Raw genomic sequence first — 27,170 nt, forward strand, 5'->3', positions numbered from 1 at the left:
TTTAGTTCCTTTGTTTCTAAGATACTATACTTTGTAAAGCTAGAAGAGTATATTACAATATGAACCTGTAGTTGACTAAGAACGTCAAATATAGAGTATATTACAATATGAACTTGTTGATACCATACTTTGCAAAGCTACTAGAGTCCATTTGTGATCGGCCTTTCAGATATCGGGCTAAAAACATCTAATGACGCCCTACCTAAATTAAAAATAAAAAAACATACCTTTGTATAGAAAAATCATATAGATTGTCTGCAAGTAATTAAAGAAGAAAATATGAAATACATCTATTAGAGTTACAGAGAGTAACAAAGTAAAAAGAGTCCTACATGTGTCAATACGTAGCGTTCCTTTTGTTAATGAGCACTCCAAACTGTAAATTTCTTCACACCTAAGAATAAACAATCGAAAAGGAGGGAACCGGTGATTAGAGAAAAAAAGAACCTGATTGAGAAGAGGGGCTTTCAAGAGATGGTAGCCGGAAAGGTAGGAGTGAGGATCGGTTATGGTAGGATTCAATCGTCTACATGAGTACTAAAATCCACTGCATACAAAAAAATCGAAATCAAATTAACATGTGAATGGAACTGAAATCCACAACGAGATGAAATTAACATGCAACCTTACAACCTTCGGTTGTATTGGATACAACCAACCGATAGAAAAGTTGAAAGTCAATTAGAAACCACATAACACTTACTGGAATCAGAAATCTATTGCGATTTCATAGAGAAATCGACGACTCCGGGTTTGATTACTTTTATGAGGAAGACGAAGCAGCAGGCGGTCGAAGGTGGTAGCCATCAACGTCAAAGAGAACCCGGATGAACTGAGAAGGAAACGATAAGCGTAATAAATATGGAGATGGACAAACAACGATGGAAATCAATTTAGGGTTTTTGTTGGGCACCACCGATCACCGCGTATGTTGAGAAAACGAGTATCTGGCCAGAGAAAGAACAAAAATAAAACGAAGGACGAAGAAAAGAGGAACAGTGGGAGAGATAGAGCATAGAAAGTGATGATGGGTAGTTTGGAAAAGCAGGTGGTGACACAGATAGATTTTTGGAGCGGTGGGTGGACACGTATACAGAAAGACTCACAAACCAATGACACAAAAGAACAAATTATCAAAAAAGAAATTAAAAAAAAATAGAACCAAATTATTAAAAAATGGTCCAATAGGAACCATTTACTGTTGATTGAGGAACATAAAATTAATCTATTATATAATTAATATAAAATTTAAAAAACTTCTTTAAATTTCTAAAAGGACAAAATTTTTAAAAAAATATTCCTTAATTGAAATATTAAAAGTGATTTGATGTGCAAGGCACGCGAGACAACTTACCGTCTCTCTCAAATGGTCATCTCAAATAAGGATCATTGACGTGATATTTTTTTATTGAAATGAAACATTAATAAAAAAAAGTTTTATAAATTTAGTTGTTAGGAAACTTCTTAAATATAAGGACCATCCGAAAAACTTTCTAATAATTCAAAATTACAATAAATGCTTATAAAAAGTACTTAAAAGATGTTAAAAAAGTAAAATAAAACAAATAAGATTTCTTAAAACTTATTAAAATGATATTTTGCTAATTCACCTTTTTGATTTAAGAGGGACACAACAAAACTTATGCCAAATAAATCAAATCCACAACTTTCAAAGGACCATTTTTTAAAATTTCTCTACAAAAATACGTTATTTTGTTACCTTCCCAAAACTTTCTCTCTATCCGCAACATTTGGGTTTGGTTGGATTTTATTTTCTTTTATTTTTCTCGTTGAATCATTTCCCCCAAACGCGATCCTCGTTTCATATGCGATATCGTCTCGCCGGGAAATTCTTGCGCTCGATTCACGTTACTAAGTTTGAAACATTCCGATTAATCAGAACATCAGGAGTCAGCAATAAGAGGTGAGTTTCTGTTATCCGATTATAGAAACTGTTTTTTGGGAGTAAGATTCCAGGTTCAGTATTTAGATCTAAAGATCTTGACTTCGGACTTCGGGTTTTCTCTGCTCGATTGTGGGGGTTTTCATTCTCTACGCAATCATACTGTTCGATTTCTTCTTCTCAGTTATTGGATTTCTATCATCAGTAGTTAATTTCTATTGAGAATTCTACGATACTTTGACACCGAAGCGCAGATCGTTGCAACAACATGGAAGAAGATAATGGAGAAACCCTCAACACCAACACTATCTCCCCTGCAGATCTACAGCCGGCCTCCATTTCAACCCCTGATCATCCACTCAACAATGCTTTTGGCTCACTGAACGACATCTGCTATGAACTCTCCTCCCTTCAAGATCTCGCTTGTCGTGGCTCATGGAAAACAATCCTCGACAAAGTTGCTCGAGCACGCACACAGTCTCTTCTTTCCAAACCTCACGAACACTTAATCTATTTGTCATATAACACCATAGCTCTCACAAAACTCCGTCGTTTCTCTGATGCAGTAACTGAACTCGATTCCCTTGAAAATGGCATAGACAACGTGATCTACACTTATGAAAATTACCCTCATCATTACCCTAATCGTTATGGCTCCATGGCCCCCTTTTCCCTCCGGTGGTTGTACGCTGAACTCCCTTCAAGAGTAGGCAATCGTCAAGAAACCCTAGATCGATTCTACATCCTACTACATTTTGTTAGAGAGAAAACCAAAACCACAAAAGATTCATCAGGTAAGTCAGATGATATATGGAAGAAACGTGAAGGGTTGGTGATTAATTCGATCATAAGTCATCATTTGAGTCATAAAGAATTTGTTGTATGTTTGGATTTGATCAAAGATCTGATCAAACGTGATTCAAATTCAACTGCTAGAGCAGTATTGATATCAAAACTAGGTTACATCCAAATGCAATTAGGGGATTTGGAAGGAGCAAAGGGTAGTTTTGGTATTGTTGAGGGGATTTCGACTGAAGAAACCGTTGAAATGAAGAATCTTGTGAACAGGAACAAGGCATTGATGTTTATGGTTGGGAAAGATTATGTGTCTGCTGTAAGGGAATACCAGGAGTGCATTGATAGAGATGATTCGGATGTTGTTGCTATTAATAACAAGGCACTTTGTTTGATGTATTTGAGGGATTTATCAGATTCTATTAAAGTGTTAGAAAGTGCATTGGAAAGAGTCCCAACTGCTGCTTTAAACGAGACTTTTGTGGTGAATTTGTGTAGTATGTATGAGTTGGCTTATGTTAATCACACGGATATCAAGAAGACTCTTAGCAATTGGATTGCTCGTGTGGCGCCTGATGATTTTGATAGTTCATCTACTCGTGTATGAGCTATGAGGTAACTTCATGTTCTTTTGATCTTGTTTTATGTTATGTTAGTTCTTAGTTGTGTAGGATTTATGCTATGGCATTGGTTATGTGGTTAGACTATTTTTGTGGTTTAATTGGTTGATGATATCAATTTTGATGTTGAAACAGTGAAACATGGACTAACACTAATTCATGCTTCTTGATACATGTAATCATTTGTAGGTGTAATTTGATAATGAATTGACATGTAATAGTTGATACCTAACACAATGGAGACTTAGAGATTTAATAAATTGATGAACAGGTTGAGATTGGCTTATATTGAAAATAATTTGGTTAAAAAAAAAAGAAAAAGAAAATAGCCATAGGGTCAAGAAAAACTTCATACCCCCAAAACCAAGGTTTTTATTTATGCTCCCACTTGATTCGTTGTTGTCTGTGTTATATTATATGTTTTCTTCTTAACTGATTATTAGATTGTAGTTGTTTGATATCTTGTACAAACCAATACTGATGCTCGAACCGGTTTATTGTTTTCTTGTTATCATCAATGTATAGTTTTTATCATTTAAGAATCAAAATGTTGAACTTTCGGCTGTGAACTTGCCTTTATTGCTTTCAAAATCGACGTCTTTTAGCGAGTTGTTTAAGGAGAAAGAAATAGGGGAATTATTATCTAAGTCTAGTTTGGATGAGAAATGAAATTAGGGTAAATATTTTATGTTTACATTTTACATTTCTTGTTTAATTACATTGATTCTCTTATGAGTTATATTTCTTTATAGTCGATTTTTTTACATGCAATTTTTATGTTAAAAAGCTTTTACAGCGCAAAGATAATTTCTATGTATTGAACAAATAAATATTTTTGTTAATTTTATATTTAAAGTTCGAGGTGAACAATTTGAAACGTCAAATGACCTTTTAGATTCAATTTACAATTCAAAACTAGAATAATATTCAAATACAATGATTGAAATAGTACATGAATGTCAAGGAGATAGGCTGGAGACTTCAAATATCAAGAAAATTTTTAAAATAAGTGATTGATACATTATTTTTTTTGGTTTATGTTTCAACAATTATAAATTTTTTAATTAACTTTGAATATAGTAACTTCCTTATATGACCTTGGAAGTTGGAACAAGGTTATTTTTTTTTTCAAGATTGTAGTATTGTGTGAGCTTTATTTTAAAGCTCAAAAACCCTCTTAATCTCTTAAGAATTCACCGACTTTTACAGCTTCAAGCAGGGTTATTGGGGTTTTTTTTTTTGTTTTTTTATTTCAGTATTTTATAAATTTTTTTACTCAACTTTGAAGATACATAACTTCCTCATATGACCTTCGAATAAGGTTTTTTTTAGATTGTAGTACTCTGTGTGAGCTTTATTTTACTCAAAAAAACATTTTAATATGTTAAAAGTTTACTCACTTAAACAACTCTAAATAAGGGTTGTTGGGTTTTTTGATTTTTGTTTCAGCATTTTATAAATTTTTTACTCAAATTTGATCATACATTTCACTTGCAACCTGAAACATGTCTGCCAAGTGTTCGACGAATTTCCAAACATAAATATCAACATTTGGATTACAATTGGATGTGGCTACGCTTAATATTATGCATTGGCATTATTTTTAGACCTACATGAAGGAGAAGAAGGGTATCCACTGCTAAGTTTTTCTTTTCATCTCGTTTCCAGACCCACAAATTTGATTTAATGCGAAAAGGGATGTGTATCAATTTCTCTTGAGGCTTGCTTGTTGAGCGATAGTGGCTACAACAATCATCTCAAATCATGGTAAATGATTGTCATAGGACTTGAAGCAACTCGAATTTACAATAATTTTGCATATATGAGATTTGTTTTATCTTATGATAAAAGCAAAGGATTATATTAAATTTGATGCTATTTGTGACTAATCCTATATTGGTGCTAGTAGTATCACTTGTGATCAAGGTTGCAAAAAACGCTCGACGTTAGCTAGTCGGTGGACTGGGATCAAAAGATTAATCGGCTAGACGGAGATTAATCGGTTACCATTAATTGCTAATTTGTTAAATTTTAAGAAATTAAATATGACTAATATCATATCAAAGTTCGTAAATACCACTAATATGATAACAAAATAGGTTAATATGATTAATACAACATTAATCATGCCTCAAATAGCTTCCATTGAGATACAACTTCTTCAAAGTGTTAAAACTCAATCATTTTATAATGTTTTACTCATTATGTATGCAAGGATTAATCGTTAGGCGCTCTCTAATCGGTCGAGTAGCGTCTAGGGATTAATCGGAGATTAATCGGGACCTAGTTGAGATTTTTACAACAATGCTTGTGATTAATCTTTGTTTTGTTACTAATTTAATAGTTTTTATAAATAAATAAATTTTTACTTCTTACCTTCTTTAGCGAAGTTGCTAAATTTTATTTTCTGAATTAGTAGCCTTTAACCTTAAAGAATTTGAGCAATTATAATAGACTTAAGAGCGTTTTGAAATATTTCAAGCAACAAGGGGTTTTCTTCCACCCAACGTTAGTTTTTGTTTTCATGTAGGATTTTGATGGCAATTTACCTTCCTTGAAGTTATAATTTTGTTAGTTCATTTCGATTACATGTAACTTGTATGGTTATTGTTTTTAAAGGAATATATTTGTTTACTGTTAATTCATATGGTGATTTATGCATAAATGATTATATATGTAGGGAGCATTACAAACCCTTTCTAATTCTCAACTGTTTTCATAATATTAAGTTTTTGATAACATGATGTGGAAGTGCAATTTTAAGTTAAGTTTTACAGATTGAATGGAATAATGATTTTTTTTTATGTATAAATTATGATTGTGTTTTTCTTTGTATATATAGACTTTGTTTTGCCCAGAGTAGGTAACTGTCCCAATTTCAATCGAGCAGGGGTAGGAAGCTGTATCTTGTATCTATGTTAAGCGAGTTTATCTTTTAGCCTTTTCCATTTCACCTTCAAATGGGTATCTTTTAGATCGTTATTATTACCAGTGTTCTAAAAGGCGCGCCATTGCGTGAGGCCTGGCTTTGCCGTTACGAAAAACTTCATAACGTTGCTGTTAGGCGTGACGCATGGCAAGATGTGATATGGCGCGCCATGGCGCGTTATGGCGCGTGTTTTTTCGTTTGAGACAGTTTTTTGCTCTTTGTTATGTCTTTTCAAATCGGAGATATAAGTATTGTGGTTTTTGTTAACTTTTTGTTATTAGTTATTGATCTAACACTTCTAAAAAGTAGTTATATTTAATATAAATTTATATTTATGTGGTAATATAATTTTAAATTAATACAAAATCGTCGCCTCACATCACGCCTTGAAAAACGCCATGGTTCGTTATGGCTCGTTAAGCTTGAGGCGTGGCCTTGCCGCCACGCCACGCCTCACGCCATTTAGAACCTTGATTATTACTACTAACACATATAATATTTTAATTAAGGAAGAAATATTGAATTTGATATTTTGGCTAAACGTTTTGTGATGGAACCTTGAGTTTTGAAGCTATTTGTGGGGTTCTCATTATGATTGCTACTAACACATATAATATTATAATCAAGGCTGCCATCTCATTTTGGGGTTTCTTTTATGTGTGTTTATGGCTTAAAAACAGTATTGATTGGGTATAAGTTGATAAAGATTTGTTAGAATTTTGCACGGGTATTTGATAGATCTTATATAATACACATTTCTTTTTAGGGGACATAGGAATTTCGATGCTCTGTCATATGGTTTGCATCCACCAAGGTAAAACAAATAGTCTTAAGATCTAAAATCTTACTTCTTCTCTCCGAATTTTTCCATTGCCTTATTTGCAAATTTCCATCTAGAAAATGCATGGAACTCATGGTAGATATTGATTTCATGAATCTTTGTAATCATTTTTTTTTCTGGGTCATCTATGAGCCACTACAATTTATTGCTCTTCATATCCAAATTTTTGTTTCATATTATATTTTTTCAAGAGAAAAGTAATTTAACTTTTGTTTAGCTTCCATAGGAGGTATTTGATCAGCTTGGAAAAAACTTAGCATGTGAATGGGGAAAAACAATCTTTAATGGTGTGGGAATGCCAAAAATATGAGAGTAAAAAATCGGCGAGGATGTGTCAACACTCTTTAACCATTATTTATAATTTTTTATAAACTATCATCATTTGGATAATACATTTATTGGTAAAAAAGTTTAGTCAATGCCGACTTCCTATTTTTGCTTTATATTTGCTCCAATGACTATGTTTCACTTGGACTCATAATTTTTTTTTTTTAGTTTTTCATTGCATTCTACAAGATTGGTTTTCTGTTTTATATGTATTTCACTTGGAATCTCAATGGATTTTATTTTCAGTTTGACCTATACAGGGGCAGAGCCAAGAATTTTTTAATAAGAAGGGCTTACATAGTAATAACATATTAAAATATATTTGACCTTTAAATGATAAAAAAAGTCTTTAAATTTAAAAAAAAATTGACAAATAAAAAATCACCTACATAAAACTTATAATGTTTTTTCTTTTTTCTAGATTTCACTATGGATCATACATTCTTAAAATAAGGAGTAAATCTAAAAAAAACTATAATATAAATATAGGTATCCAACTATATTTGTAACACTTTAGTAATAAAAATATATGAGATGTAAATTAACACACATATATATATATATATATATATATATATATATATATATATATATATATATATATATATATTAAGTATTTATAGTTAATATCGTTAGCAACTTTATGTTTGCATTTATCTTTATCATTATTTCATCTTTTGTTGTGTTTATATATATATATATATATATATATATATATATATATATATATATATATATATATATATATATATATCATTCTTCTATTGTTTTTATTTATTTTAATTCAAGTAATGAAAAATAGAAAAAAAAACTCAAACACCAAAGTTGTAATATACTCTAACATATTAATATATTTTACACTTTTCATATTTTTTGTTTTTTTTCGCATTTTTTTATTAATTTTCGTTATTTATGGTTTTCGTAATTTTTTTTACTTTGATTTGTGTAAATAAAAAAGTTATATTTATTTTCTTTATTTATATTTCTAAATATAACTATTTTATTTACGCAAATCAAATTAAAAAAAGTTACAAAAACCATAAATAACCAAAATTAAAAAAAAAACTTTAACATCAAAATTGTAATATACTCTAATATATTCATACATTTTACACTTTTTCAATAATGTTAAATTTTTTTTTATCAAGTTCATGAAAAATAAAATGAAACAACAAAAAAAAAAATAAAAATAGGAAATAATTAAAAAATAATATGAAAAAAAATAATACTAAAATATTATAAAAAATACGAAAAAACCAAAAAAGATGAAAATGTAAAATGTATTAATATATTAGTGTATATATTAGAAGTTGGTGTTAGAGTTTTTGTTTTTTGTTTTTTTTTTTTCATTACTTGAATCAAAATAAATAAAAACAATAGAAGAATAATAAATAATAAAAATTATAACAAAAATAGAAACAAAAGGTCAAATAATGATAATGATAAATGCAAACATAAAGTTGCTAACGATATTAACTATGGAGCATCCAAAAAAACATGAACAGTAACGACATAAAACTAAAAAAAATATAAAAAAAATAAAAATAAATAACACTTCAATTCATAAATAAGAAAAATTAAAGAAAAAATAATTTCGACATGGTTTATCGAATATAAGTTTATTTACTTGATTCAAAATAGATCTCAATTTGTTTCAACATATCAATCATTTAATACAATAATAAATGAAAAGTAGGTTATGAAAATCAAGAAGACAAGGGTAATATGGTCATTTCGATAGATTTGACATTTGCTTGTTTACATAAATCTACATGGAGGAGAAAGGTTATGCAACTTTAAAAAAAAACCTTTTTGGACCATTAAAAAGGTCAAGAACAGAACATACTAATAAGAAAAAAAAAGTGCAAGTTTTTGTCCCAACCAAAAAGATGGGACATGGATTTAGGTGTAACAAGGATTTTGATTTTGTCTTGGGAATTTATTTTATATTTTGTTGTGTTTTGGGGATTTGAGTTTCATGGCTACTCACCCAATTTTAAGAGATGGATGTTGAAACTAATCAAGATGAAAGTTCAAAACTTTTCATTCAGAGAATGAAAAAACTATTACTAATGAAACAGTTAAAGTTTGATCCATTCCAGCCAAACATGCCCAAACTGATCAGGATAGAACATGATTTTTATGTGCATCACACACCATTGTGGGTTGCTAATGGACCTCATTGGTGTACTTTTTCCTGATGAAATATGTTAAATACTTTGAGAATTTTCTGGTATGGATTCATTATGAGGTTAAATTTTGAAATCTGTTAAATACTTTGTGTTATCAAATCTTTATCATTGTGAGGAAAAGGAGAAAAAAATGAAATATGTATAACCATGTCAGAGCATCGAATAACTAGGTGTCTCGGCCAACTTAGTATGTACCTAAGTGCATCTTTGACCTTCACAATGAACTCCTCTTCAAGTGGAATTGGTACTAAAGCTTTTCCTTGTAAAATTGTTTCCATCATAACCTGAATGTTTTCATCTATTACATAAAGCTAAAAAGTAATTAAGATCCAATTTTCTAAAAAAATGAAAATATATAAAGTAGTAAATTAGCAAATATTTTTCATAATACCCGAGACACTATACTTCATTATGGTTCCTTTAGCGACTACATTTGTGGCAACATCAACCGCAAGAAGACATGAATTATCCTACAAATATAGTATGTTAGTTTTTAGCCAAGACTTACAATGAATTATTACCTTTAGAATATACTTGCAAGTGATTCTACAAGTGGTTCCTTTTCAAAATCATCAATGTTGACCCATATTTAGCAACTTGCGTCTTTAGAAACATTACACACACCTCTTTTTGGTTTCTCCAAGTCATCTTCAATTTTGTTGATTCGTTTATCCAACTTCTCATTCTCAACCTCCAAGTAATGCTTAACATTCTTGGTAAATAAAAGTATTGTTGTGGTGTTATAAATCTACCCATCCTATATGCACGTCCATGTTGTTCCTCAGTACACAAGGCCTCTATAAGTACATCATGTTTTCCACATGTAGCCTCTCCAAAACGTCCCTAGTTTTGCAGCTCATCTTGTAAAAAAAAGGGGCTGATGCCATAAAAAATTGGGACAGATTGTGTGTGAATTTGTGGATAGAATCAAGTTATCTTATATATATATATATATATATATATATATATATATATATATATATATATATATATATATATATATATATATATTACATTCAATGAAACTTACAATTCTATCAACAATCATCTTGACAGTTGAGTCATATCCTCATGTTTTCAATTCTCTTTTTTTCCACAACATTGTGCTATCAATCTCCTTTTCTGTCTTCCTAGTTTCTTGCATCGAAATTATCAAGAATAAAAAATTAAATTAACGTAAATATGTATAAGTAAACTATTCAATAATTAGTCGGATTCATACAATGTCATCAATGAGTCTGACATATCTTTTTCTGCTCAAACGATGATTGTTTTTATGTTGTGCATGGACATTTTTAGCTTTCTTACTTTATTCCTGCATTAGAGACATTAAAATTGTCATGCCTGTTTCTAAAACTTAATTATCAATGAACAAATACAGATACGAAAAGTTTAACGGATCTCCCACTTTTTTGTAACTTTTTGAGATACAAATTTTTTTTTCAGTCTTCCTTCATAAAAAACGGATAATCTTCAAGAGGTGTGAGTAGATTTGCCTCAGGATCTTTACTTTGTTTCTTAATGAACTTGGTATATAGATCATGTTGAAGTTTCTCCAATTCTTATCGATCGACTGGAGAGTGTGCTTCCGGCTCTTTGGGTCAACTACAAATTTTGCCTCAAACATAAAACATAAACAATATTATTTTCAACAAATTATATATATATATATATATATATATATATATATATATATATATATATATATATTATATTTAAAGTTAAGATCAGATGTTAGACTCAACAAAACATATTGCCATAACTCATCCTTTGTTTCGGCACTAACTTCTAACCAAGAGGCATATGTTATGGGTACCATTGTTCTTGCAAACAAACCCTCAAAAGTAGATAGTTTTGTGGATTCATTTCCAATTAGGACACCTTTTTATTGAAAGTTATTACAAATTTCACTTTATTAGCTTCTGATTTTATCGTTAGACCTCTTTTTTGAGTCCTCATCATGATCAGGAGCAAAATCCGATTCCATGTCACAAAAAACAGCCTCTTTCAACAAGATTCAAATAAAATGGTTAGTTAAAACATGGAAAAAATTAAATACATTGTTATTTATTGTAGTTAGGAAAAAATTAATCACTTTCAAGATTTGAAATAGAAACATAACAAAAACTTCTTATTTCCCACAAAATAGTTTAAACTAATATGCCCTCGCCATCGTGTACGCAAAAAATAATCGTCAAGGTCTAATAATAAAGTAGAGTCTTATGTTAAATCAACAGTAGCATCAAATTCCAATATATCATCAGTTTCATTATTTTCTCCATACTTGTATATATTCTATGGTGTGAATCCAACAATACACAAATTCTCATTTTGTTGATCTGGAACATAAAAAACTTGTTTGGCTTTACTAGCTAATATGAAGAGTTTAGATGGCTAACCAAGCCTATAAAAGTTGACTACTATGAATCCTATGTCATCGTTTTTTTACTCCATGACTATCACTCGAATCGCACATGAATACAGGAATAGTAAAGATGCAATAATCAAGATCCCATATCTCCTTTATACAACCGAAGTAAGTAACAACACCATACATGAGATTGGAGTGTTTGCACTAGCAATCTGAATAGTATGTGTAACTAAAGATACTCCACTACATTGGGTTGTTCTAGATTCATCTCAAGATGTTGTATGGAAATGATACTCATTTATGGAAAAACCACTATATTTACTAACAACAAAACTATGCTCTTTAGCCAGCCAACGAACATCGTCACAAATATCTTTCCCCTTTACCCAAATGTTTTTCAACCTATTAGAAAAATATATAATTGATGTAATTTAAACATAATAATTAAAAATATTGTAATTCTAACAAACTTATTTTAAAAATAAATTTCTTACCTAAACCAACTAGTAAATGTCTGGTTGTGCTGGATCTGCAACCATGTACTCTTTCGAGAGGCACGGGGGTTGAGATCCTTCAATTGCCTGAATCGTATTAAAAGTTATAAGAAGCTTTATATAATTGATAGAGTACAAAGAATATATCGTTACATGTAATTATTAATCTATATACGGCTCCACAACACTAGTGTTTCGTAATACATAAAGATGAGCTTGATCAAGTAACTTAGCATCTACAAAATCGATTGGAGCCTACTATAAAGGCTTTTCAGTGAAAATTCTTTCATCAACACACTCATGAGGATTGCCAATTGATTTCATATTTTTTAAGTATTTTGAACAAAATTCTAAGGCTTCCTCTACCACATAACACTCTGCAAAGTAACCCTCGGGTCGATGATGATTTCTTATATACCATTTGAGTGTTTTCATGTATCTCTCAAATGGATACATCCACCTAAAATAAACCGGTCCACATAACCTCACATATCTAACTAAATGGACCATCAAGTGAATCATGACATCAAAAAATGAAGGAAAAAGTACATCTCTAACAAACATAAGGTTAAGACGATGTCATGTTGCAGCTTGCCTAGCTTACTAACATCAACAACTTTACTACAAAACTTGTTGAAAAAATGACACAAACTTACGATTGTTCTCCTCACCTTCACGTCTAACACCCATTTGATTGAAAAAGGGAGAAGTTTTTTGCATTAGTACATGACAATCATTAAACTTGAAACCATTCATCTTGGAAACTTCATCCAAAACGAGATTTTTGAAATTGGAGAAATACCCATGAGGCACTTTTATGTTAGATAGGGTATCATAAAATAGTTGTTTTTATGAGGTATTCATATTGTAGCACGCAGGCAGAAGCCAATGCCGATCCCCTTTTGGCCGACTTTGGAATTCAGGCTTAATGCCTAACTCTTTAAGATCTTGTCGTGATTTTAATCCATCCTTTGTCTTATGAGGTAAGTTCAACATTGTACCATAAATACTCTTGGACACATTTTTTTCTATGTGCATGATATCTAACTGATGATGAATAGACAACTTCTTCCAATATTCAAGTTAAAAAAACAAATCAACTTTTTATGCAAAAATTTTGCTCTCTCATCGATACTTTCTTTTTTCTTCTTTGACATTTCCTTCTTTGATGTTTCCTTCTTTGACACTACCTTTTTTGACATTATCTTCTTTAAATTTATCTTCTTTGATTCTATCTTCTTTAACTTTATCTTATTACCCTATGTATTCTCAAATCCTGGTAGATAGTCATAAATATCTTCACATGATGATGGTTGTTCCATAAAACTCTTCTCCTGTTGATTATTGAAAAGTTTTTTTTTCTTTTACAAAAAGGATGCTCACGTAGGACGAATCTTCTATGTCCAAGGAAGCATACTTTTTTGGACTTTAGCAACTATGTGTAAGGGAGACTTCGATGCCCCACAATGGATGGTATCCAATACCTAAATAGAAAAGAAAATTACACAAAGACTACCTCAAGAATGAGAAAATACAGTTGAAATAAATAAAGTAGTTTATTCTAGCTATTATCCCCCTGAAAGCGAAAGGGTGGCGGACCAAGATGTAACTTGGCATGAAAGATCTCAAATTAAGGACGAGGAAGACTCTTGGTGAAGATATTCACAACCTAAAGCTTGGTTGGAACAAAACGAGTGTGAAGCCTCCCCGACGAAACAAGCTCATGAATAAAATGATAGTCTAAGTCAATATGCTTGGACTGTTTGTGAGTAACCGGATTTTTAGAGAGAAAGATGGAACTTTGATTATCAGAAAGTAAGGTAGGGTGATCAGGTGGTAGAGCATACAACTCATGCAAAAGATGAGTAACCCAGATGATCTTGGAAGCGGTGTTGGCCATATCATTATACTCAGACTCACAACTAGAGCGAGAAAGTGTCAGTTGCTTCTTAGCAGTCCAAGAAATAAGATTACCACCAAGAAAGATGGAGTAGTCGTAGGTGAACCTACGAGACTCAAGACAGCGGGCCCAATTAGCATCTGAGTAACCTAAGATGGATATATGATGTGGATTCGAAAAAGAAAGACCCAAATCCAAAATGCCTTTAACATATCGAAGAATGCATTTGACATGATGATAGTGAACGTTGGTAGGAGTCTAGAGAAACTAATTCACTTGGTTAATAGCAAAGGGGATATCCGGTCGAGTAATGGTCAAGTACTGAAGATCCCCCACATGGGATCGATAGTGAGTCGGATCCTTGTAAGGAATACCATGACTACTGAGTACTTCATTAGTAGCCAACTGAGTTTCGATAGGATTATCTTCCAGAAGATCAGCACGTTGAAGAATGTCATGGGCATACTTAGACTGGCTAAGAAACAGACCATCAGAAGATCGAGTAACCTTAGCGCCAAGAAAATAATTAAGATCTCCAATATCTTTAATAGCAAACTCCTGATCAAGTTGAGAGATAAAGGATGTAAGAACGTTGTCCTGATTCCCTGTCAAGATAAGATCATCAACATATACTAGTAGATACATAATGCACGAATATCAAGAGAAAACAAACAATGATGGGTCTGAGTGACTGCATGTGAATCCATTACAAAGGAGAAAACTTCTAAGGCGCTGAAACCAAGCCCTTGGGGCTTTTTTAAGATATTAGATTTCTTTGTTGAGGAGACATACATGATTGGGAAAACAAGAATCAACAAACACGGGGGTTGTTCCATGTAGACAAGTTCATTTAAGTGCCCCTGAAGAAAGGCATATTGACATCAAGTTAGTGAAGTTTCTGATTATGTATGATAGCCAATGACATAACAACTTGAATAGTCGATGCTTTGACAACTGGACTGAACGTGTGAGAGTAGTCAAGCCCTGGAATTTGACTAAACCCTTGAGCTACAAGACGAGCCTTGTAGCGCTCAATAGACCCATCAAAACGGTACTTGGTACGGAAAATCCATTTGGAACCAACCGCATTATGTGAAGCCAGATGAGGAACCAACGTCTATGTGTGGTTATTAGAAAGAGCAGACAGTTCTTTTTGCATAGCATCCGTCCAATATAAGATTTTGATGGCAAACATAAATCCTTTCGGATCACGAGAAGTAAACAATGCAGTAAATAAGGGGTTGTTAAGTGTATGAGCTAGATCTACCCGATGTTTAGGTTTAAAGATACCAGATTTGGCATGAGTCCTCCTCGGATGCGTTGACATAATCGGAACTGATGGCTGGTTAACTTGGGTTGTGGGCTTGACAATCGTGACTGGAGGCTCACCCTTGATGCTAGTAGATGGGCTAGTGGTTGTAGTTGGGGAAGGAGGGTAAGACAACGGAGATGAGAGCCCATCTAGTTGGTTTGAAATAATATTAGGCTAAAAAGGCCCATCTTCATCATTGTCTTCTGAACAAATATTACAAGGAGCCGACATAGTTGTTGATGTAGGGGCAGGAGCTTTCGGTAGAGATGAGATCATAGATAGTGCATCGAGAAAGGAATGTAACGGTAATAAAGAGGCATATGACTTTTTATTTTCTCCTGAAATATGGAAAAGAACTTTCATAGAATCGGTCATGATGGGTGATGCAGACATGAGATGTGATGGGATAAAGGCAACGGTATCCCTTATGTTGAGACGAGTACCCCATAAAAATGCAAGGAAGACTCCTAGGGGTTAACTTATATGGCATATAATGTCGAAAATATGGGTAAATCCGACAAGCAAATGCCCGAAAGTTTCCATACAATGGCTGTCGAGAAAAGAGAACCTCAAATGGAGACTTGCCTTTTAAAACAGGTGTCAGAAGCCGATTAATAATATAAATTGCTGAGGAAAATGCATCAACCCAATATGTTGTTGGAACATGTCCATTGAATAGCGTAGCCAACCCTGTTTCAACCACATGTCGATGTTTTCGTTCAACACAACCATTTTGTTGGGTAATGTACGGGCACGATAGCCTGTAAAATGTGCCATTAGTAGCAAGAATGTTTTGCAGACGATGGTTGACAAACTCCGTTCCTCCATCATTTTGAAATAATTTAATCTTCTGCGTGATTGGTTTTGCACACACTTTATAAATATAGATAAAACATCATAAAAGTCAGATTTCGCACGTAGTGGATAAAGCCAACCAAATCGAGAATAATCATCCACAAAAGCACATAATATCGGTAACACTCAGCCGAGGTAACCGGTGAAGGGCCCTATAAGTCATAGTGAATTAAATTTGATGGATTTGAAGCCCTTTGTTCATTAACCTCAAAAGATCAATGTCGACTTTTAGACAATTGACAAGACAAACATAAAATCGGTTTAGGAAGTATAGAGTTAACACACAAACTCCCCCTTTTATTCAAAAGAAAAATATTTTCAGGTGATACGTGACCCAACCGCAAATGCCAAAGATCAAAAGATGCATTTAATTGTGAGGTAGCAACAAGAGCTTGAGGCCCGAAGCATAAAACATATAGTCCATTTTCATATCTTCCTTGGGCAAGGACTTGCTTCGAATGGCGGTCATGAATATAAAAGTACAGTTGTGAAAACAAGACATCCAAAGGATTATTAGTAGTTAGTTTATTAATTGATAGAAGATTTTTTTTTTTCGACAAAGGAGACCACCAAAACATCTTTTAATTTGATATTCGGGGTAACCATAGCATAACCAATATGTGATACGAGAAATTTATTACCATTTCCAAATGTAACAGAGGCTTGCCAAGTGTAACAAAGTGAATTTTCAAAATAATTTTTCATTTTTAAAACATTCATTCATTCATAAATAATGTCAAACACATTGTATCAAATGTTATTATCACAAAACTTTTCCCCAGAATCTCTACAAAAACTCCAATGCATGTGTGTACGAATCATGCCGACGCCTTTCCGCGCTCATCACTAGTACCTGAAACACATAACACAACAACTGTAAGCATAAATACTTAGTGAGTTCCCCAAAATTCCACATACAGCACATACGCCACTCAAGGCTATAATATGACCCTCCGGTCAATGTGTCTCAGCGGGACCCTCCTGTCCCGTAGCTCGTTAGACCCTTAGGTCCGGTCATAGCTCGTTGGACCCTCCGGTCCGGTCTATATCATCATACAACATACAAATATCACATAGCACATAATCTCATACATAACACATAAGACCCTCTGGTCGTCACATGGTACCACTCTAGGTAACGTATAGTGAGAAGACTCACCTCAATGTCTCGGAAAATATCTGACTCGGAAGAAGTATGATCTAGCCTCCGCCTAATCACATAAAGTAATACTCTCATAAATACAACTGTACTCAACCCTAAAAGTCAACAAGGTCAACGGTCAACTTGACCCGACTCGGCGAGTGCACAAGGGTGACTCGGCGAGTCTACACGTGTCCACTGACTCTCTTAGATTCTCTCTTGGCACGTCGAGTACTTCCCTTGACTCGACGAGTTCCACCTGGCATGAATCACGGGGACACCCCAACTCAACTCACCGAGTCTCAAGAACAACTCAGCGAGTTCCAACTTAAACTCACACCCCTGACTCTCCCTGACTCACCGAGTCATTCCCCCAACTCGGCAAGTCCACTTACTAAGTGATTAACGGGCAACCTTCATACTACTCGCCGAGTCTGTTCTTGGGACTCGGCGAGTTCATGCCATGCACAAACTCAAAACAACTTCTGAGGTCAGATCTGTTCCATACAATCATAGATCTGGCCTCCCCAAGCATGATAATCACGTAAAGTTCGGACCTTGACACACATATTACATATAAATGGTCCAAAATGGTGATTTAGCCCCAAAAATGACATTCCAAGCTCATGACTTCCAAAATGACTCATAAAGCTCCAAGGGTTAAGGCCTCTGGACCTCTTTGGGTCCAGATCCAGAACACAACTCGAGGAGGGACCAAATACACCGCTTAATCAATCTCTAAAAGGGTTAGGAAAACCCTAACACTAAGAATCAACACCAAAACTTAAGAAGGTCCGAGAATAATACCTCAATGCAATCTCTATGAGCTCAAAACCACCAAAAACCGCACCTCCTTCAACCTCCTCTTGCCTTAAACACTTCCTTCTTGCAAAAACACCCACCAAATATCAAGATTGGCATCTCCTTCCTCACAAACGCTCTAGATCTCTTTAGGGTTTCTCTCTGGGGTTGGTGGCCGCAAATGATGACCATAAGGCCCTTTAAATAGGTCTCAAACCCTGGAAATTAGGGTTTCACTAAACATCATGGACTCGCCGAGTCCACTCATGAACTCGCCGAGTCCAGCTGTGAACTCGCATACAAATCTGCGACCATACTCGGCGAGTCTAGACGCCAACTCGCCGAGTTCCCCCCACAAAACCCAAAAATAAAAGAACAAAATATCATACCTAGGAATCCGGGTGTTACACCAAGTATGCGGTGTAGCAGAAGTAACACTCTCGAGAGAAGCCGTCATGTGTCGGTAGCCCCAGAGTCAACATACCAATCAGGAGCAGATGAGAAACATGACAATGTGATTGAAAAGCCTTGGCAATATCTGTTGGATTAGTGTCTAAGGCTGTAACTATATTTGGTAAGTACTTGACCGGTTGTGCATGGTCCTTTTGGGTTGCCTTCACCATAACAACTTGATAGGATGATTTATAAAGAGAGAAGAGATATTATTGTTAAAATATTATGAGAGTAATATATTAAAGGAATAATAATATTATTTTATTAATATAAGTCATATATTAACTGAAAATTAATTTGGTGACTTAAAGAGGTTAATTGAATAAAGGGGCATAAACTGTCAAATGTATGATAGTTGTGTTTTGGGCTAAGTATCCTTATGGATATTAGGGTGGACGGATTTTAGGGTTAGGATACCTTAAAATCGTCCAAGCCTTATATCTAGAAGGATCTTTGATTTGCTTAGGGCCTAAGTTATTCAATTAGGGTTAAGAGTGTATCCCTAGTATCTCATAGTATACTAGACCTCTTGGGTGAGGGAAATCGGCCAATACTTGCAAGGAAGAACCCTAGAGCCGATTTCTCACCTCCTCTCTCTCTCTCTCTCTCAAGATCATCCTCTTGCTAGTTGGTGTTTGTAAGCCATTAGAGGAGTGACAATTGTGACTCTAAGCTCCAAGAATAAGAAATCTCAAGCAAGCAATTTAAGGTATTCTTCTAGATCTGATTTCATATGATATGATTAAAATTTTTTACACTAGATCTATAATTGTAAGCCTTGGATACATTGCGTGTTCAATTAGAGAAACCTAGATCCAAGCATTAGGGTTTGCATGTGCACATAGGAAAGTTCTTATGGCTCAAACCCATCAGTGGTATCAGAGATTTGATTGATTTCTATTGAATTGATGTTTGGTTAATTGCTTGTTGCTTGAATTGTCAATTTTTATGCTTCTGACTGGTGAACTCGGCGAGTTCCAATGTGGACTCGGCGAGTAGCTCCAACTTGGCGAGTTCACAGAGGAACTCGGCGAGTTCTAGCGCTAGAAAGAATCAATTTCGGGATTTCTTGCTGTTTTTCTTGAGGATACTTGCCTTAATCGTTTTGGGTCATTAAAATCTAAATTTTATGATATATTGGAATATATTCTTGACCAAACAAAAGATAATTACCATTTAATTGAATAATAATTTCCTTATATGATAATAATTGATTATTTGAATTAAATTGGTGGATTGTCTTGCAAGTAATATTGATTAGATCAAATTTAAATAATCTAATTAGTTGATTTGTATTATTTGCTATTTGATCCTTATGTTTTGAAAAGTTTAAAACTTGTCCTCAAGCTTTGAAATTTAAGTTTTGTGATTAAAAGTTTAATTTGAATAATTTAAATTTCAAACCCTAGAATTTTACAAGTTTAAAATTCAACACTATACTAATATATTATTAAAAGCTTAATATATATATATATATATATATATATATATATATATGTATGTATGTATGTATGTATGTATGTATGTATAATTTAAAAATGCTAGTCTTACTGTTAGTAGGCCTAATTCACGAAGCCAGTCTATAAGGTGGGTATAAGGTTACTGCCTATAAATTGGTGCTTAATGGGTGTACACTCACACCCACCGCTTGCTTGACTAGTGGAGGGTCGTTAGCCGAACGGGTAGGATAGGGCAATCCTCTCCTCATTAATAAGTATAATGAGTCTATATAAAGTAACTAAATGTATTTCATAAAATTCCCAATCTTAGTTACTTTAGGAAAAGTGAATTGATGCAATCCCATGAAATTACACTTTGCACCCTTGTTAAGATATTAGTGGAGCGTGTGTGGTTAACCGGCACACTAATTGGTTCTAAGCAAAGGTGGTAAAGGGTGATTCATTGTTGTCATAGTTCGATGGAGCGTGTGTGGTTTACCGACACATCGAATAGATGACTGTAACAATGAAGGCACCATGTAGATTTTCATGGTTATTCACACCCGTTTTGTGATCCTCGACATCCCAGTCACAAACTAGAGGGGCATATCGATATTTAAACATGCCATTGAAAGGTTTAATGAATCTCAAAGAGATCTAGGAATTCTCAATGCATTTAAAACTTTAGCTTGTGTTTTTCATGGTGAAGAATTAGTGAATCGTCATTCACTTACCTCCAAATTATTTGCATGTTGGATCACGGCATCCCTTTTCTAATGTGTAAATAATGTTGTTGGGTCCTAGCCCTAATTTTCCATTTTGGGTGTTAATTGGGGACTTAACTCTAATCAAACTTTGTTCCTTTCTATTTGTAGATGTCTAATGCAAACAACGCTGCTGCTAGCTCATTCACGCTAATGAGCCTTTGTTAAAAAGTGACTTTTGACGGATCGAACTTTAGCGAATGGATAAGATACATTCGCACGATCGCGCGTTACGAGGACAAAGAGTATGTTCTCGATGAGAAGCTCGAGAAGATCAATCTAGAAATTGCTACTCCCGAAGAAATGGCTGTCTTTGAGACCCATGAGCGTGATGCAACGAAAGTCCATTGCATCATGCTAGCCACAATGAACTCTGAATTCCAAAAGTCCTATGAGGACATGTATCCTTATGAGATGCATCTAGACTTGATGGAGAGATACTACCAAAGCAAGAGGCAAGAGCGCTATGAGATCATAAGGAATATGATCATTGCTAAAATGGGAAGTGGAGAGTCTCTAACCGTGCACTTGAAAAAGATGCAAAGGTATGTTGATCGTCTTCGCAAGTTGAATGTCAACTTTGGGAAAGATTTGGCTATCGACATTGTTCTTCACTCCTTGCCCTCATGCTACAACCAATTTAGGATGACCTACCACATGAATAAGGAAGAGATCACCCTAAGCAAACTCCAAGGGCTCCTAAGGACTGCTGAGAGCAACCTCACGGACATGTATGTTGCACTACCTCCCAATCCACCCGTTGCTCCTGTTTTGGCTATTGGGCAAGGAAGGGGCAAGAAGAGGAAGGCTTCTTCAAAGAACCACCGCAAGGGAAAGTCCCAAGATGGTTCCTCTTCTAGTGGGACCAAGGTTGATCCTGATAAGTCCAACCCAAACCCAAAGGAGGCAGAGTGCCATCATTGCCACAAAATAGGGCATTGGAAGAGAAGCTGCCCGGAATATCTCAAGCCATCAAGGATGGGAAGATCAAGCCATCTTTCGCAGGTATTTACACAATTAAATCTAATGATTCATATCATGCTATTTGTTGGGTTCTTGATACAGGATGTGGTTATCACACTTGTTCTGATTTGCAGGGACTAGGAAGAAATAGGGATGTGGAACGTGGAAGAATAAATCTAGTCATGGGGAACAGAAGATCGTCGCCTGTGACCAAGATTGGAGTGTATTCTTTAGTGCTTAGTAATGGATTGAATTTAGATTTAAATAATTGTTGCTACTCGCTAGATATGGCAAGAAACATCATTTCTTTTCATGGTTTATTTAGACAAGGATTTAGATATTCGTTTAATAATGAGAATGGTTCAATTTATGCTTATCTAAATGGTGTTTTATATTTTGAAGCAATGCCTTGTAATGGAATTTATGAAACTGTTATGGTTATAGATAACCTAGGAAATGATGTGTTGTGTATGGATTCTTCCAATAGTATGGATAAAGCATCCTTGTGGCATTGTCGTCTTGGACATGTCAACAAGAAGTGCATAGCCAAACTCCAAAAGGATGGAGTGTTGGAGTCATTCGACCTTAGGGAAGATGACACATGCGAATCTTGTTTACTTGGAAAGATGACCAAGTCACCCTTCACTGGCACTTGTGAGAGGGGTGAGGTTTTATTGGATCTCATACACACCGATGTGTGTGGGCCCTTTAGATCCACCACAAAGGATAGGAACCGCATCTACGTGACTTTCACCGATGATTATAGTAGATATGGGTATATTTACTTAATCAAGCACAAGTCCGAAACGTTTGAAAAGTTCAAAGAGTTCAAACATGAAGTGGAGAATCAATTGGGCAGGAAAATAAAGATGCTTCGATCCGATCGAGGAGGAGAGTACCTAAGTCTTGAATTCTACGATTATCTCAAGGAATGCAGAATAGTCTCGTAATTGACGCCACCTAGGACACCGCAGTTGAATGGTGTGGCAGAAAGGCGTAATCGAACCCTGTTAGACATGGTTCGTTCTATGATGAGTCGTGCTTCACTACCTATCTCTTTCTGGGGGTATGCCTTTGAGACTGCCGCCCATATCCTTAACCGAGTCCCTACAAAGAAGGTTGCCAAAACACCTCACGAGATGTGGACAGGGAAAGCTCCCTCGTTGGCACATATCAAGGTTTGGCGTTGTGAAGTTTTCGTAAGACGAGAAACTCACGAAAAACTCGAACCTCGTAGTGAGCGGTGTATTTTCATCGGCTACCCGCATAAATCCTTTGGATATCTCTTCTATAGACCGAGTGACAATATTGTCTTCGTTGCGAGGAGAGCGGTTTTCCGAGAGAGAGAACTCATAAGTCAAGGAGACAGTGGGAGGCAGATCGATCTTGAAGAGATTCAAGAGTCGAGTGATGAAGGAACCTCTACCGTTGGCGCTCAACCCAAGGAGGAAACTCTGGTTGAACCGATTGACGAGTCATTACCTCTTAGACGTTCCGAAAGTGTTAGAGTTCAACCCCGGTTTTATGGTTTTCATATTACTATTGAAGGGGAAACATATATTAGTGATGGTACACTAATAAATCTAGATGAACCTAATTGCTATAAGGAAGCCATGGCAGGCCCGGAGTCTGCAAAATGGAAGGAGGCGATGGACAGCGAAATTTAGTCCATGTATGACAACCAAGTTTGGAATTTGGTTGACAATGTGCCCGGACGTAAGACGGTTGGGTGCAAATGGATCTTCAAGAAGAAGACCGACGTGGATGGGAATGTGCACACGTATAAAGCACGATTGGTGGCGAAGGGCTTTACTCAAACTCCTGGAGTTGACTGTGATGAGACCTTCTCACCAGTTGCTAAGATAAAATCTATTAGGGTAATGCTTGTTATTGCTGCATTTAGATTATGAGATATGGCAAATGGATGTCAAGACCGCTTTCCTTAATGGAAAGTTGGCTGAGGATGTTTACATGGCTCAGCCAGAGGGTTTTGTCGATCCGAAGCATCCAAATAGAGTGTGCAAGCTTGAGAAGTCCATTTATGGACTTAAGCAAGCATCTCGCAGATGGAATCTTTGCTTTGATGAGAAAGTTAAAGAGTTTGGATTTGTACGAAGCGAAGATGAATTATGTGTATATGTCAAGGCCAGTGGGAGTATAGTTAGTTTTCTCGTTTTGTATGTCGATGGCATACTGCTCATAGGAAACGACGTCGCGACTCTGCAGGAGGTCAAGTCCTGGCTCGGGAACTGTTTCGCTATGAAGGACCTCGGAGAGGCTTCCTATATTTTGGGAATAAGGATAGTGAGAGAATGAAGTAAGAGACTAATAGGACTTAGTCAGAATACTTACTTAGATAAGGTACTAAAACGTTTTCGTATGGAAAACCCGAAGAAGGGAGAACTACCGATACAAAGTAATACCAAGTTGAGTAAGACTCAGAGTCCGAGTACCGAAGCTGAGATAGCTGAGATGAGCCGAGTACCTTACGCTTCCGCAGTTGGCTCGATCATGTATGCTATGACTTGTACTCGTCCTGATGTGGCGTTTGCTTTGAGCATGGTCAATAGATATCAAGGGAATCCTGGTAGAGCGCATTGGATTGCGGTCAAGAACATCTTTAAGTACCTTCGGAGGACCAAGGAATGGTTTCTAGTCCTCGGGGGGAGTGATGACTTGAAGGTGCGAGGGTATAGTGACGCTAGTTTCTAGACCGACAGGGACAACTACCGTTCGCAGTCGGGATGGGTCTTTACCCATAATGGAGGAGCAGTAACTTGGAAAAGTTCCAAACAGGAAACTGTAGCTGATTCAACGTGCGAATGAGAGTATATTGCAGCAGCCAAAGCGTCAAAAGAGGCGATGTGGTTGAAGAACTTCATTGGTGATCTTGGAGTTGTGCCTTCCATAAAGGAGCCTATGGAAATTTTCTGTGATAATGAGGGAGCGGTTGCCTTAAACAAGGAACCGAGTGACATTGTGTGGGCCCTTTAGATCTTGGAGTTGTGCCTTCTCATACACACCGATGTGTGTGGGCCCTTTAGATCCACCACAAAGGATGGGAACCGCATCTACGTGACTTTCACCGATGATTATAGTAGATATGGGTATATTTACTTAATCAAGCACAAGTCTGAAACGTTTGAAAAGTTCAAAGAGTTCAAACATGAAGTGGAGAATCAATTGGGCAGGAAAATAAAGATGCTTCGATCCGATCGAGGAGGAGAGTACCTAAGTCTTGAATTCTACGATTATCTCAAGGAATGCGGAATAGTCTCGCAATTGACGCCACCAAGGACACCGCAATTGAATGGTGTGGCAGAAAGGCGTAATCGAACCCTGTTAGACATGGTTCGTTCTATGATGAGTCGTGCTTCACTACCTATCTCTTTCTGGGGGTATGCCTTTGAGACTGCCGCCCATATCCTTAACCGAGTCCCTACAAAGAAGGTTGCCAAAACACCTCATGAGATGTGGACAGGGAAAGCTCCCTCGTTGGCACATATCAAGGTTTGGCGTTGTGAAGTTTTCATAAGACGAGAAACTCACGAAAAACTCGAACCTCGTAGTGAGCGGTGTATTTACATCGGCTACCCGTAGAAATTCTTTGGATATCTCTTTTATAGACCGAGTGACATTGTTGTCTTCGTTGCGAGGAGAGGGGTTTTCTGAGAGCGAGAATTCATAAGCCAAGGAGACAGTGGGAGGCAAATCGATCTTAAAGAGATTCGAGAGTCGAGTGATGAAGGAACCTCTAACGTTGGCGCTCAACCCGAGGAGGAAACTCCGGTTGAACCAATTGACGAGTCCTTACCTCTTAGATGTTCCGAGAGAGTTAGAGTTCAACCCCAGTTTTATGGATTTCATATTACTACCGAAGGGGAAACGCATATTAGTGATGGTACACTAATAAATTTAGATGAACCTAATAGCTATAAGGAAGCCATGGTAGGCCCAGAGTCTGCGAAATGGAAAGATGCAATGGACAGCGAGATTCAATCCATGTATGACAACCAAGTTTGGAATTTGGTTGAAAATGTACTTGGACGTAAGACAGTTGGGTGCAAATGGATCTTCAAGAAGAAGACCGACGTGGATGGAAATGTACACACATATAAAGCACGACTGGTTGCGAAGGGCTTTACTCAAACTCCCGAAGTTGACTATGATGAGACCTTCTCGCCAGTTGCTAAGATAAAGTCTATTAGGGTGATGCTAGCCATTGCTGCATTTCATGATTATGAGATATGGCAGATGGATGTCAAGACCGCTTTCCTTAATGGGAAGTTGGCTGAGGATGTTTACATGGCTCAGCCAGAGGGTTTTGTCGATCCGAAGCATCCCAATAGAGTGTGCAAGCTTGAGAAGTCCATTTATGGACTTAAGCAAGCATCTCACAGATGGAATCTTTGCTTCGAGTAGAAAGTCAAAGATTTTGGAATTGTACGAAGTGAAGATGAATCATGTGTATATGTCAAGGCCAGTGGGAGTATAGTTAGCTTCCTCATTTTGTATGTCGATGACATACTACTCATAGGAAACGACATCCCGACTCTGCAGGAGGTTAAGTCTTGGCTCGGGAAGTGCTTCGCTATGAAGGACCTCAGAGAGGCTTCCTATATTTTGGGAATAAGGATAGTGAGAGAACGAAGTAAGAGACTAATAAGACTTAGTCAAAATACTTACTTGGATAAGGTACTAAAGCGTTTTAGTATGGAAAACTCGAAGAAGGGAGAACTACCGATACAAAGTAATGCCAAATTGAGTAAGACTCAAAGTCCGAGTACAGAAGTCGAGATAGATGAGATGAGCCGAGTACCCTACGCTTCCGCAGTTGGCTCAATCATGTATGCTATGACTTGTACTCGCCCTGATGTGGCCTTTGCTTTGAGCATGGTCAGTAGATATCAAGGGAACCCCAGCAGATCTCATTGGATTGCGGTCAAGAATATACTTAAGTACCTTCGGAGGACCAAGGAATGGTTTTTAGTCCTCGGAGGGAGTGATGACTTAAAGGTGCGAGGGTATACTGACACAAGCTTCCAGACCAACAGGGACAACTACCGTTCG

The 27,170-nt window shown here is 35.7% G+C and overlaps 1 protein-coding gene across 10 annotated transcripts in view; it reads left to right on the forward strand.

Annotated features, from left to right (window-relative positions):
- The first annotated feature begins 1,734 nt into the window (after nt 1-1,734).
- Nucleotides 1,735-27,170, forward strand: part of LOC145101297 (uncharacterized) — a 35,910-nt gene continuing 10,474 nt past the window's right edge. Inside the window, exons 1-3 of one of the 10 annotated variants that reach the window (XR_013705586.1) lie at nt 1,735-3,313; nt 7,014-7,061; nt 7,306-7,504. Coding sequence is in view for 8 of the 10 variants with exons in the window: in XM_079038483.1 (XP_078894609.1) it covers nt 2,172-3,305 (1,134 nt within the window). In the remaining 2 variants the exon portion in view is untranslated. Of the gene's footprint in view, nt 3,526-4,925; nt 5,208-6,160; nt 6,515-7,013; nt 7,062-7,305; nt 7,505-27,170 lie in introns of those variants that run through there. The other 9 variants (XR_013705587.1, XM_079038483.1, XM_079038484.1 and 6 more) reach the window with 9 other exon arrangements.

The sequence above is a fragment of the Lactuca serriola genome, chromosome 4 (assembly GCF_051521515.1).
Source record: "Lactuca serriola cultivar US96UC23 chromosome 4, Lser_US96UC23_V15, whole genome shotgun sequence".
Classification (NCBI taxonomy): domain Eukaryota; kingdom Viridiplantae; phylum Streptophyta; class Magnoliopsida; order Asterales; family Asteraceae; genus Lactuca; species Lactuca serriola.